This window comes from Oncorhynchus clarkii, chromosome 15 (assembly GCF_045791955.1).
Source record: "Oncorhynchus clarkii lewisi isolate Uvic-CL-2024 chromosome 15, UVic_Ocla_1.0, whole genome shotgun sequence".
Classification (NCBI taxonomy): domain Eukaryota; kingdom Metazoa; phylum Chordata; class Actinopteri; order Salmoniformes; family Salmonidae; genus Oncorhynchus; species Oncorhynchus clarkii.
This window is the reverse complement of record NC_092161.1, coordinates 32,114,593-32,128,781: the sequence shown is the minus strand read 5'-3', so window position 1 is coordinate 32,128,781 and position 14,189 is coordinate 32,114,593. Positions and strand designations below refer to the sequence as shown.

Genomic DNA, 14,189 nt, shown 5'->3' with positions numbered 1-14,189 from the left:
ATGATAGTATGTATGGACAGATGCTGTCTTTCGGGACTTCCTGTTCAATTTCCCATTGAAACACGTGTAAAAAAGTAGGCTTTTCGGATATTGCTAAGAGCCGACGACCCCTTCTCCCTCCTTGGTCTTATTTCTTAATTTGGACAAGTTCCAAAGCATTTCTGCTCAATAATTATTCTTTCCTGTGCTTTTTAGGATATTATAAATGAGGTACAGTGGGTGCACACCGAGGCTTTTGGGGGGAGAGGAGGCCACAAAGGCACTTACGATATTAGACAAGATGCAAACTTTTATCTTGTGCCCAGCCTTTTAGTGATGTCATTAATTTAGCAGAATGGCGCCTTGGCAAACTTCACAGGCCGCCCAGGCTGGCACAGAGGGAGAGAGAGAGAAAATAAAAAATATATGATTTTCCAGAGAAGATGCAGATCTCAGGGAATAAGGCCAAAGTTCTCAATTGGTACAAAATATATAGAGTACTGCACACACTACAATTACTTAGGTTTAAAAAGTAAGCTCTACTGGACACCCTTAATGATGCAGCGTTCCTTAAGATTCTCCTACATGTCCAGATTAAAACTACAAACAATGCATGCAGTGCAGAATTAGGACAATATCTACTAATAATAAAAACTCAATGAGCAATTAAGTTTTTGGAAACATCTACAATATAGTGACCCCCCCCCCCCCCCTCATATAATTACCAAGCCCTGCAATGCCAAGAGCTGAGCAAAGAATTGAGTCCCCTCATCCAGCTGGTCCTGGGGCTGAGTTCACAAACCTGTTCTACCAACACACTGAAGCCTCAGGACAAGAACATCCAATCACAGTCAAAATAAAACTACAGTGCTTATTGAGAAACAGGCTCAAAGCAAAATGCAGTGCTATCTGGCCCTAAATCGACAGTACACTGTGGCTAACTATTTGACCATGTTTACTGGTCAAAAGCTTAAAAAACCTTGACGAAGTACAGGCTCAGTGAGCACAGCCTTGCCATTGAGAAGGGTAGACACAGGAAAACCTGGGGGTGAGGGGTGGAGGTGAGGGGTGGAGGTGAGGTGGAGGTGAGGGGTGGAGGTGAGGGGTGGAGGTGAGGGGTGGAGGTGAGGCAGGTGTAGAGGGAGAGAGATGTCGGGAGGGGGAGAGATGTCGGGAGGGGGAGAGTGAGGTGGAGTCAGGGGGAGGGAGGAGAGAAAGGTGAAGGGAGAGGTGGAGTCAGGGAGGGAGGGAGAGGTGGAGTCAGGGAGGGAGGGAGAGGTGGAGTCAGGGAGGGAGGGAGAGGTGGAGTCAGGGAGGGAGAGAGGGAGGTGGAGTCAGGGAGGGAGAGAGGACCTGGACCACAGTGTTATAAAGTGATTTCAAAAGGGTCATTACATCACAAGTCCTTTACTGTCCATGGCCCATCAGTCCATCTTCAGAAGCCATCAATGCTGACGTGTTACTATGGTCAGGCAGGTTCTCAATGTGTAGAGTGATTTAAAACGATTGAGACCTCATCTCTGCAACCATCTGTTTATATCTGAACAAGAAGGCATATCAGCAGCAGCAGCACGACCTCTCAGCACGACCTCTTGATTTTTAACAGGTAGACTTAAAAATCAAGTTGTTCATCAGAATCTCAGCTTTTGTTTGATCTGTTTCTATAATGAAGATTTGTCTGACTAATTAACGAGGAAGACTGTGATTTTTCTAGTTTGTTGTGAAGGCCATATTACTTTCAGCCCCTCTGGGCCCTGAGAGAAGAGATGGTGTTGGTACGCGTTCACCAGATGTTGAACCAAACCAACTAACTCTAAATAAACCCTGAGGCCATGAGGTGCCACTACTCACCTTTTAATATCTTTGATATATTAATGAGCCAATTTAGGAAAACAGTCTAATAATATCACTCTTGATTTAACCTAATGTACCAGGCGTAGAAGAAACTCCTGAGTGGGTTGGCAAAAGAACCCCCAGAAGTGTCTGTTTTTGCTTCCGCCTCTCCTCTCCTTTCCCCCTGAAAACCGGATGCTTCCGGTTTCTACCCGACCGGCGCGGAGGGGTGCTCTTGATTGATTTGAGGCGGTGCTCGTATTTGCATATACGGTAGAAATTCTGCAAATGTGGGGGTTTTTCAACACTGACCTCTCTCTCCGCACGCTGTCTCTTCCTCTCTGTCTCTCTCTACCCCTCCTCATCCTCTTTCTCTCCCCTGCCTTTCCTTTTTTCTTCCCCTAGAGAGGAGGAAGAAAGCCTCTGCATGGGAGAAGAACCTGCTGTACCCCATTGTGATGTTAATACTGCTCACAGGGACGGTGAGTCTTCACATTGATACTACCTCAGCCAGTCAGTCCCACTAAATCCCCCCCCCCCTTCTGTTTACCCATGGCGTATATAAAGTAGAAAACCTTGGTGGCGGCTGGGGGGTGTATTCCTGGGTCAACTCAGTCTACGTCCCAAATGGCACCATATTCCCAATATGGTTCGCTGCTTTGGCCCAAATAGTGCACTGTATCGGGAACAGGGAGCCACCCGACCCCCGTCTGTAGCGCTGAGCATCAAGCCCCAGGGTGTGGTGTCTTTTGTCGGCCGTGTTTAAGGAAAGGCTCGGCTAAATAGTCACCGCTGCGACAGCTGGGCTTTCAATTGAACCACACACACACATACAGAGTAATCTGCCTCTCTTAGCATGCTCAGTGTTGTACAGCGGCGGTGCGTTTGCTGAGCCCAAGTGCCCGAGATTCTTCAAGCTAAGTGTGGAACTGCTTACAGAACACACGCATTCCAGTGGACGGACAAAACGACCACTTATTGATTTAGTTCTGTGTTGTCTTTGACCTAATCATGTTAAAACCCCTCTTGTTTCTCGGCTCCTTCCCTTCCTCCGTAGACCATCTCAGTCCTGCTGGTGGCGCTGAATATCCTTTATCTGCTGGTGGATGAGACGGCCATGCCAAAGGGATCAACGGTAGGCCTGGCTAGAGTTACTTCCTGGTCCCCCCTTTTAAACAGATGCACACCGGAGCCCGTTTTCACACACACACACACACACACACACAACACAACACAGATAAACTCAGAGCCAGGCCGCTACTAAACTAGACCGTTGCGAAGCTGCTCGGCAGTCGCCGGGGATATAAATCAAATTCCGGATATGCTCAGGTGCATGTTGGAAAGAAAGGAGAGAGATCTCTGGGCCAGATGTTTATCGTAGCAGATCCCCTTTTTGTTGTGCTGCTCCTCGTTGAAAGTCATTTCACAGTGGTATACAGATGAAACGTGTGATGTGTGTGTGTCCACGGCAGGTGAAATAAGCTGCATTTACCCTCTCCTGTGTGTGAAGTCAGTAGCTCTGTGGTACTGTGTGCACCAGGCAGGCCAGGTGAACTCCTTTCATGAGTCGGTCTGTCTGACTGGAGTGCTTAATGGCCCTCCAGATTGCATCTCCTCTTGCATGCAATGTACTTTCTTAATCTCTTTATCTCGTTTCATCTGGTACGACCGAGGTGTGCGTGTGCGCTAGTGTCGTGCGTGTGTGTGTTTTTTCCTTTCGTCTGACAAAGGCAACAAAATGTATCTTATTTCTGCCTCATTTCTCGGCTCATCTTGCGGGCGAATGGCTGCCCTCCCCGACATTCCAATTATTTTATCGAGGAGATATTTTCTTTGGCATGACGCATCGCTGAAAATCCCCCAAATTACGCTTGTCATGCAGCTTGAGTCCTCCCTCCCTCCCCCTGACAGCCACAGCACTGCTAAATGGTTTACGAGTTTGATGAGCTGGATGGATGCCACGCCTCTGATCTCACATCGCTACGGCGACAGGGGGTGGGGGGGGTTGCGTCCCAATGCCCTCATACGCCGCCTATGCGCTCAGAGAGAAGAGGGCGAGAGGGGAAGGAGGAGGGGGAAAAGGGGGAGAGCGGGAGGACTGGGCCAGGTGGGATAAAGAGATGGAGAAGGGACAGGGAGAAAGGAAGATGGAAGGGGGGGAAAAAGAGAGGGCCCATGACCTCCAGACTGTGGGAAAGTCAAATGAGCCGTAGGGCCAGGAGCAGAGTACAGCAGCACAATGGAACGGCACTGCGGATGTTTGTCCGTACCCCTCCCTCCCCTCTCTCGCTCCCTCACAACACCGCGTGGCACTCGGCATACTGAGTACCACAGGCTGCTCCGACCTCCAGCATCCTCCACCTCTCTCTGACTCAGACAGCCTGGGAGGAGAGGAGAGGAGGACGATCCAGTCAGGACAGGGCCTTTTACAGCTTGGGGAACGGGTGTTAAGAGGACCAATCATTATTCTTCTTTTTTTGTGTGTTATTGCCGGATCATCCCCTGTGGAATTAGGGCCGTCACAGCATCGCACGGTTTTAGTAAAAAGCTGAGGGATGGGCCTGAAGAAATGTAACCACTCTAAAATTCATTAGAGCTATTGATGAAATGACTGACCAATCCAAGATAAACACATTCATAGTTTTAAACTTATTTTTGTCTCCAAACATTGGAGTAAAACAGGCTCATATTTTGGGTTCTGATTGGGGTCTGACAGTTGAACTAAGCTCACGAGGCATTCTTAGGTTTCTTAGGTTCGACTCATTGAGTGTATTTCATTCATTTCTAAATTCCAAAAATGGATGTAGCAACTGTGGATTGTCCCATTTTTTTTAATTAAATTTTTATTTTATTTTTATAAAGGTTACAATTGCGGAAGCTGATCCTAGATCTGTACCTAGGGAAACCTTCCTCCAGAGCCCCACCTTCCCACCACCGCATACTTCTGAACGTTTGACTGATGACTCGGGTTGCAAAATTCCTGGAACTTTCAATAAATTCCCTGGTTTTCAAGAAATCCCGGGTTGGAGGATTCGGGATTTCCTGCTTATTCCCTCCCTGTTCCGCAAAATCCTCCAACTGGGATTTTGAGAAAACCAGGGAATGTATTGAAAGTTCCAAGAGTTTTGTAAACCCTACTGATGACAGTCAGTTCCTTGACAATCTGCAGCTTTGCAACAACAACAAAAAAACATCTTAATCCACAGAATATATATATTTTTCTTTCTGTTATTATCCGTCATTAAAACTATGTGAAGTACATCAAAGTGTGGAGGAGGAGGACGGGACACACCTGAAGGGCCCAGCGGGCCCCGACCGCTGTGTGTGTACACGCTCTGCACTCGGGCTCACGACCTCACCTGCACACAGGTGCTGCTCACCGCTAATCCCAGAAGCAACAAACACACCAAGGCGTGTCTGAATGAGCCAGCCGCGGCAGGCTGCGACCGACACCGACCTTACCCTCTGCCCCAGCCCGCCCCAACCCACCACTAGAATGCAAAGGAGACCAGGTTGGAGAGAGGCGGAATGAGAAAGCTGCCACGTACACACACACACACACACACACACACACACACACACACACACACACACCTGCCACTTTGACATGTTAATATCTTTACAAAATGGCAGAACGTTAACACTGAAGAGTTTACCTTTCCCATAGTGTTGACACACACAAGCATAACACACTCCCTCTCCCACACACACAACCCCTCCCGCTCCACTATTAATAGATGACACCAGATGCTGTGTGCTAATTCTCTGAGGGGGCCTCTGCAGCACATCTCCACAGTAAGCTCCTTTAGATGCCACTTGCATAAAAATGCGTGAAACGACCTGTCAGGCTTCCCTTTTTTTCTCTTTGTGTGTGTGTGGTGTGTGTGTGTTGCGTGCACCAGAGATCGCTTGTGTTAGAGCAAGTGTGCAGAGTGTATGAACAACTGTTTTTATTTATTTTTTAAGGTTTGAATGCTGTCGCGGCTAGCTCCTAGTCGTGACGCCGGTGAAGTGTTTAACTTGATAGAAATGCAGCTCTCTGAACAATGACGTGTCCCTGTGCTGCTGTGCGCCACAGCATAGATCTCTCCAACGGACAGGCCAGCATCCCAAATGGCATCCTCTTCTGTAAACCGTGCACTACTTTTGAGAATAGCCCCACGGGCCCTGGTCCAAAGTAGTGCACCACAGCAGACAAAGACTTTGGCTGTGTCCCAAATGGCGCCCTACTCGGTATATGCACTGCTTTTGAAAATGAGCCCCTTGGGCCGTGGTGAAGTGCCCCGTAAAGGGAATAGGGTGCCATTTGGGACTCAGGCGTTGTCTTCCTCTGCTGTGTCGCTCCAACACAGAGAAAGCGGCTCATTGAGCCTTGGATTGAAGTAAAAAAAAAGTGGTTAACGTAAACAGTTAAGGTGCCAAGTCTGACAAAAGCAAATATCCCACAGATGCCGAGGCTAGTGGCGTGTGTGTATATATAGATGTATCTCTTTCCCGGCACAAACTTCAAACGGGCAGGGCAGAAAAGATCCGATATGTTTGCCAAAGTATTTGTTTGGTTGTTTTTTTTATTTAAAAAAAAAAAAATGTTCCACGTTTTTTTACCGTCAGCACTTCAATGCCTTTTTCGCTTGTTTGAACACCTGTTCACATGCTGTGTGATCGACAGTGATTTAAAAAGGGAGTATTTTTCTCTCTTTCATCGCTTTCCATCCATTACTAAGCCGGTTTGGATTCTCTGTCTGTGTTGAAGAGAGAACTTTGATTTGTACCAAGTCGGAACTTCTCCTTCTGTAATCACATGCCCACAGATTATAGAACCTCACGAAGTACTTCACTCTTAACTTTGTCACGTACAATTATTTTACTCGTGATTTATTTGTGTTCTTCCGACTACGCAACGAGATGAGAGATCCTAATTTTCTAATTGTGATTTGATTTATGGTCTAGCCTTGTGGTCACTACCACCTGCAGCATGGGATTTGAATCCAGCCCATTTGCTATTTCAGCACACTCTCTCCTTTACTCATCTCTATCCTATCTAAGTTGCCCTTAACAAAACACACTCTCCCTCTCTGTCGTTCCAGGATCGGGGACTTGGGAACACCTCACTGTCCACGTTCGGAGTCGTCCAGGCCGTGGTGGAGATCGTCCTCATGTTGTATCCTTTTAATGACCCCCTCTGCACCGGGGCCAGATCTGTATAACGTGTCTCCAGGTAAGGAGTACTGATCCAGGATCAGGTCCTCTCTGGCCATGTAATCGTGTTCATTGTGATCGTAAAGGCAAAACTGATCCTAGATCAGCAGTCCTACTCTTAAGACACTTGATACATATGGGCCCCTGCTCCGTGGTGACCCCAGTGACATTCCTAGGACTGGTGGTGTTGACTTAAGACGTAGCTTAGCCGGACACTTCCCGGGACATTCTGCCGTGTTTCGTCACCTCTTTTCACCTTTACCCTTGGTGAAAAGGTGCCAACTTACCACTTGAAATGTCACTAAATGTCCATGTTACGGCGTTTTGTCTCGAAAGCGTAAGGATGTCTTGTCCTTGATTCAGCAACAGCTATTTGATGGTGTCCTCCGTTGTCGGCTTCTACAGCTTGCGAGTGTTTGAAGGCCTCACTCCCAGGAAAGACGACACGACCATGACAACGGTAAACACACACACATGACGAAGGTGATATATTTAGGCCTCCTTTTGTTTCATCCTCTTCTGCCCTCGCTCTCTCTCTCTCTCTCTTCCTTGCTTTCATTCTTTCTCTCTCACTCCTCTCCTCTGGCATCTTCCTCACCAGCCCTCAACCTGAATGGTTCAGTTGACCTCTCGCCCCAATATTTGTTTGTGTGTTGCGTAAACACGGACGCCGTGCAAGCTCTTATTTTCAGTGAGAGAGAATCGGGGGGGGGGGGGGGGGGGGGGGGGGGGACTGTGTGTGTGTGTACTCTGTTTGGCCCACGGTGGCAGCCATTCACTTGGTAATGAGCAGGGGGAACGGTGAGGCTTTGTAACTAGCCAGGACGACTCGGTGAAAGGACTCGAAAGCCACAAAGGAGCAGAACCTGGTAATGAGCATCTTCAGAGGTACTAATTGCACAATATGTGGAATCCATTTACTCTGAAGAGGTGTGTGTGTGTGTGTGTGTGTGTGTGTGTGTGTGTGTGTACACTCACACACTGACTTGCGAAGCTATTCTCGCCCTCCCAGTTCTCACACTCAAACGTTTCATTGCGGCCTATCTATTTGTTAACCTGAGTTCATGAGTTAAAGTTCTATACTCTAACCCTGTCTGTCTCCCTCATGTAGATCATTGGTTGCTGTGTGTCCATCCTGGTGCTGAGTTCAGCCCTGCCAGTCATGTCCAGAACACTTGGTGAGTCTCTCCTGCCATTCATTCAACCTTTTTTTATATTTTGGGGTGGGGGGTCCCAGCACCTCGTTCCCTACGTAGCGCACTAAAGCATAGTTGATGGAACCGATAGGTGAGCACAGATGCACATGTTTAGTGGACTGCTTTGGATCGATTTCACGACGAACGTATTGAAGGGCAGTGATGGAGGGAGGTGAGGTGTCCATCCCATTCCCGGTCTTAAGTAAACGACCACGAGGGCCGGTCAGAGAATTTCAGCTATCCCCTGCCGTCCCAAAAGCCCCCCCCCCCCGCCCCTCAAACCGTTATGGTTAACAAGTTAAATTCCTTCACAGTTTGCCATGGCGATTTGTGAAGAGAATGGAGCAAGAGAGGGAGAAATGACAGGTTTAGCAGCGCATTCACAATGGTACTAATAGACACGCAGTGAGCAGGCCACAGCTGTTTAAATAGCGTCGTCTGTGTGCGTGTTGGCGTACAGTGAGTCGTAGAGAGCGTTGCAAAATACCAACAGGTTCTGCTCTGATGCTGAATAGATGAGATGGATTAAACGTATGAAGGCTACCCTCATCCAAAGACCTCCGGAGGAAGACATGGGGAGATGGAGTTTTGGATATGTGTATTATGGGAAATCAAAACTCTTCATTGTTACCGTTCTGCCATTTTGTGAAGATATTAACGTGTTTGTGAGAGAGAGAACCGGAGGGCATGGTCGATTTAAGCAAAGTAAGTCCGATGACTTGGGTTTCAACTGCTTGGGAAAATCCTTTCCTGGCTTAACAAACCAATAGAAAAGTCTCCAAATTGTAAATACTACCCATCTGGCACTCCAAGCAGACTCAAGCAAACTCTCAACGTATTTGAAAGACATTTTTCAAGTATTTGAACCCAGGACTGACATGAACACAAACGGGGAGAAAATGGGTCTGATGTCTTTGTGATAACCGCTGCTTGTACAGAATTCCTGTCGGACGGACGCCATGTTTTATTTAAGCTTCTCTTGAAAGGGAGCCATGGGACCTGTAACGCTGCTGAAATGGGAGTGCTCTGTACTGTTGTTTCCCCCCCGTGGCAGGGTTAGTCAGGGTGCAGACAAGGGTAAAAGTCCCATAAACACATTTTATTTCAGGGAGGGGAAACGGACGGCTAAAAACGACCAGTTATGTAAGTGTGTGTGTTTAAAAGCATCAGAGTGATATAGCCTGCACCCGAAATGGCACCCTATTCCCAGGCTCAAGAGTGCGAATATTTTACTTGCATATGCGCCTAAATATTTGCAGCGCGACCAGGAATTGTAATTTAGGAGCACCAGTGCGCCTATGGAGAAAGAAAAAAAAATGATCGCGCTGATGATAATTGTTGCAATGATTACTTCACTGTACCGCAGCCCCTGAGTGCCATGGAGAGGACAATGAGCGCAGATTCATGACCGTCATGATTGCACCATTACTACAAAGACAACGTCTTGTTACCTCAAATATTTTTCATTGTGCTCCTACATTTCTTTGTGTGCTCCTCCATTTTTCAACTCGTGAAAAGGTCAGCGTCGAGCCCTATTACTACCGACATAGTGCACTACTTGAACCATAGTGAATTGGGTGCCATTAAGGACGAAGGCATGAACTAGAAACCCCGCCCCCATTGAGAAGTTACTTTTCTTCCCATGTATGTTTGTGTAACTTTTATCTGCAGTGTCCCCAAAAGCACAGTGAGAGACTGCAGCAAAGAGGACTCTAGTCACTCCTGTCAGCCTGGCTGCTGTTCCTGGGATAATACACTGTGGCTGGGCAAAAGTAGCGCACTATATAAGGAACAGGGTGCCATTTGGTGCGCACACTATCAAACGGAGTACAACCATCTCAGAAAATCACCATTTATTACATAGATGCTATTCTAGTTGTCCTTTTATCGTTCTTAATCTGTCGATTGAATACATAAGCCACCTTTCTCTGACGATTTTAGTGGATGTATTATTAAAAATGAATCCGTTAATGTAATCACCACGGCGTCATCCATCTTACTTGGACTGGATGGTGAGACGAGATGGATTCCACTTGGCCCACATACACACACACACACAATGCTACATTCTGCATAATGGTGCTGATGTGAAACGAGTGATCAGAGGAAGACCGGTTCTTCTAAGAGGGGTTACATCATCTCTAGACATATGCCATATAGCCCTATGGGTCGTGGTCAAAAGTAGTGCACTATATAAGGAACAGGGTGCCATTTGGGACGTAAGTGTTGTCTCCTCTAATGCCAAGAACCCCTTTACTTCCCATCAGCTTTTCTCCTAATACCAAACCCGAGATCTAAACCTTTAGCATTAGAAATTAATTTAGCTTGACCGTAGTGGCATGGTGTATTGACTGCGGTCTCTCTCCACCCCCTCTTCCTGTCTCTTTACAGGCAATTTGGTTAAAGGCCCTCGATGCTCGCCAACTGCTTGCAGAGGCTGTAAATACATCTTTACAGACACTCAATCAATCTCCTAATCTAATTGTTGTGCAGCGGTTTCACAGGCATTACCGAATAAAAATAAATAAAAAATCCACAAATATTACCTCAGTGAGCTATGACAGTTTTGGAATAGCTAAATGTGATGAATTGAATGGTTGGTTGATGTATCGATATTGGGTATGCTTGTCGTGTTTTAATAAAAAATGTATGCACACACAACTTGGGTGCATCCACTGTGAGTTAGTTCACACTCAGAACATTGAAAGAAAGCACAGGAATGAATGATAAGAGTTTAGCATATTTACCGCTGAAGAATTGTAATCCACCTCAGGGTAAATTATCCTCCTGTTAGTGTCACTTTATTTTTGTAATTTTTTTTTTAAAGAGCACTAAAACACTTGCGATTCTCCACATGAAGTCATGTGGTTTTTCCGTATGATTTCACAAGTACTGGAAACGATAGAACACTGAAAAATATGGGAAACCAGGCCTAGTATTCATTGCTGACTTTGAAAAGGCTTTTTATAAAGTACAACTGGAATTTATATACAGTGCCTTGCGAAAGTATTCGGCCCCCTTGAACTTTGTGACCTTTTGCCACATTTCAGGCTTCAAACATAAAGATATAAAACTGTATTTATTTTTTTGTGAAGAATCAACAACAAGTGGGACACAATCATGAAGTGGAACGACATTTATTGGATATTGGGGGTGCAAAATTATTCAGCCCCCTTAAGTTAATACTTTGTAGCACCACCTTTTGCTGCGATTACAGCTGTAAGTCGCTTGGGGTATGTCTCTATCAGTTTTGCACATCGAGAGACTGACATTTTTTCCCATTCCTCCTTGCAAAACAGCTCGAGCTCAGTGAGGTTGGATGGAGAGCATTTATGAACAGCAGTTTTCAGTTCTTTCCACAGATTCTCGATTGGATTCAGGTCAGGACTTTGACTTGGCCATTCTAACACCTGGATATGTTTATTTTTGAACCATTCCATTGTAGATTTAGCTTTATGTTTTGGATCATTGTCTTGTTGGAAGACAAATCTCCGTCCCAGTCTCAGGTCTTTTGCAGACTCCATCAGGTTTTCTTCCAGAATGGTCCTGTATTTGGCTCCATCCATCTTCCCATCAATTTTAACCATCTTCCCTGTCCCTGCTGAAGAAAAGCAGGCCCAAACCATGATGCTGCCACCACCATGTTTGACAGTGGGGATGGTGTGTTCAGTGTGATGAGCTGTGTTGCTTTTACGCCAAACATAACGTTTTGCATTGTTGCCAAAAAGTTCAATTTTGGTTTCATCTGACCAGAGCACCTTCTTCCACATGTTTGGTGTGTCTCCCAGGTGGCTTGTGGCAAACTTTAAACGACACTTTTTATGGATATCTTTAAGAAATGACTTTCTTCTTGCCACTCTTCCATAAAGGCCAGATTTGTGCAATATACGACTGATTGTTGTCCTATGGACAGAGTCTCCCACCTCAGCTGTAGATCTCTGCAGTTCATCCAGAGTGATCATGGGCCTCTTGGCTGCATCTTTGATCAGTCTTCTCCTTGTATGAGCTGAAAGTTTAGAGGGACGGCCAGGTCTTGGTAGATTTGCAGTGGTCTGATACTCCTTCCATTTCAATATTATCGCTTGCACAGTGCTCCTTGGGATGTTTAAAGCTTGGGAAATCTTTTTGTATCCAAATCCGGCTTTAAACTTCTTCACAACAGTATCTCGGACCTGCCTGGTGTGTTCCTTGTTCTTCATGATGCTCTCTGCGCTTTTGACGGACCTCTGAGACTATCACAGTACAGGTGCATTTATACGGAGACTTGATTACACCCAGGTGGATTGTATTTATCATCATTAGTCATTTAGGCCAACATCGGATCATTCAGAGATCCTCACTGAACTTCTGGAGAGAGTTTGCTGCACTGAAAGTAAAGGGGCTGAATAATTTTGCACGCCCAATTTTTCAGTTTTTGATTTGTTAAAAAAGTTTGAAATATCCAATAAATGTCGTTCCACTTCATGATTGTGTCCCACTTGTTGTTGATTCTTCACAAAACAATACAGTTTTATATCTTTATGTTTGAAGCCTGAAATGTGGCAAAAGGTCGCAAAGTTCAAGGGGGCCGAATACTTTTGCAAGGCACTGTATGAATGACTGAAATATTAACATTTTAGAGAATCTTGTATACAATGGGTTAAAGTCATGTACAGTAACCCTAGGTGTAAAATAGTAAATAATGGCAATTTCTCAAAATATTAAACTGTCGGAGTAAAACAAGGTTGTCCACTATCAGCATATCTATTTATTATGGCCACCGAAATGTTATCTATAAAATTCAGCTCCAACAATAATATCAAGGGGCTAGAAATCCAGGGCTTAAAAACAAAGGTGTCATTGTATGCTGATGATTCATGTTTTCTTTTAAATCCACAATTTGGATCCCTCCACAGCCTCATAGAGGGGCGGCAGGTAGCCTAGTGGTTAGAGCGTTGGGCCAGTAAATGAAAGGTTGCTAGATTGAATCCCAGACTGGACAATGTAAAAATCTGTTATTCTACCCCTGAACAAGGCCTCTAGGCGGTCATTGTAAATAAGAATTTGTTCTTAACTGTCTTGCCTAGTTAAATAAAGGTACAATTAAAAATAGAGGATCTTGATCATTTTTCTAACTTCTTTGGATACAACTTTTACATTCACGTGTCGTTTACCAATAGAATGGTGTTTTTTTGTGTGTTTTTTTAAACCTTTATTTAACTAGGCAAGTCAGTTGAGAACAAATTCTTATTTACAATGACGGCCTACACCGGCCAAACCTGGAAGACGTTGGGCCAATTGTGCACCGACCTATGGGACTCCCAATCACAGCCGGTTGTGATACAGCCTGGATTTGAATCAGGGTGTCTTTAGTGACGCCTCAAGCACTGAGATGCAGTGCCTTAGACCGCTGCGCCACTCGAGAGCAAAGGTGAAGTGGACATACTAGGTATTCATATTCCGAAAGAAAGAAATTCTCTTTACAATACATTGTAATAGAAAGTTAGCAAAAGTAGATGGAAAGGAAAATACCTGTCTATTTGTGGAAAAATCATCCTGATTTGAACTTTTTAGTCATATCCCAGTTTACCTATTTGTCTATGGCCCTGCCTACACCTAACGGCTTGTTTTTTAAAAATTATATGAATAAAAAATATTGCATTTAATTTGGAATGGCAAGCCAGACAAAATGAAACAGGCCTATTCATTTAATGAATATGAATTTGGAGGTCAGAAACGATTAAATATTAAAGCATTAGATCTGTCACTAAAGGCTTCAGTCATACAAAACTATACTTAAATCAGAATTGGTTGGCTATCAGATTAGTAAGAATGGCTCACCCAGTGTTCAAGAATGCACTTTTCCCCTTTATTCAGATTACAACATCTCATCTTTGGTTGTTTGAAAATGAAATAATCTCCAAAATGTCACTTTTTAAAACAAGCCATAGAAAGTTGGTTGCTATTTCAGATTAATCCACCAGAAAAGACCGAACAAATATT

The 14,189-nt window shown here is 45.1% G+C and overlaps 1 protein-coding gene across 6 annotated transcripts in view; it reads left to right on the top strand.

Annotated features, from left to right (window-relative positions):
• LOC139367213 (limb development membrane protein 1) overlaps nucleotides 1-14,189 on the top strand; it is a 77,218-nt gene that overhangs the window by 38,294 nt on the left and 24,735 nt on the right. For 5 of the 6 annotated variants that reach the window (XR_011626848.1, XM_071105412.1, XM_071105411.1 and 2 more), the window contains exons 11-15: nucleotides 2,218-2,294; nucleotides 2,870-2,947; nucleotides 6,900-6,973; nucleotides 7,381-7,471; nucleotides 8,123-8,189. Coding sequence is in view for 5 of the 6 variants with exons in the window: in XM_071105412.1 (XP_070961513.1) it covers nucleotides 2,218-2,294; nucleotides 2,870-2,947; nucleotides 6,900-6,973; nucleotides 7,381-7,471; nucleotides 8,123-8,189 (387 nt within the window). In the remaining variant the exon portion in view is untranslated. The remainder of the gene's footprint in view (nucleotides 1-2,217; nucleotides 2,295-2,869; nucleotides 2,948-6,899; nucleotides 6,974-7,380; nucleotides 7,472-8,122; nucleotides 8,190-14,189) is intronic. The other variant, XM_071105409.1, reaches the window with a different exon arrangement.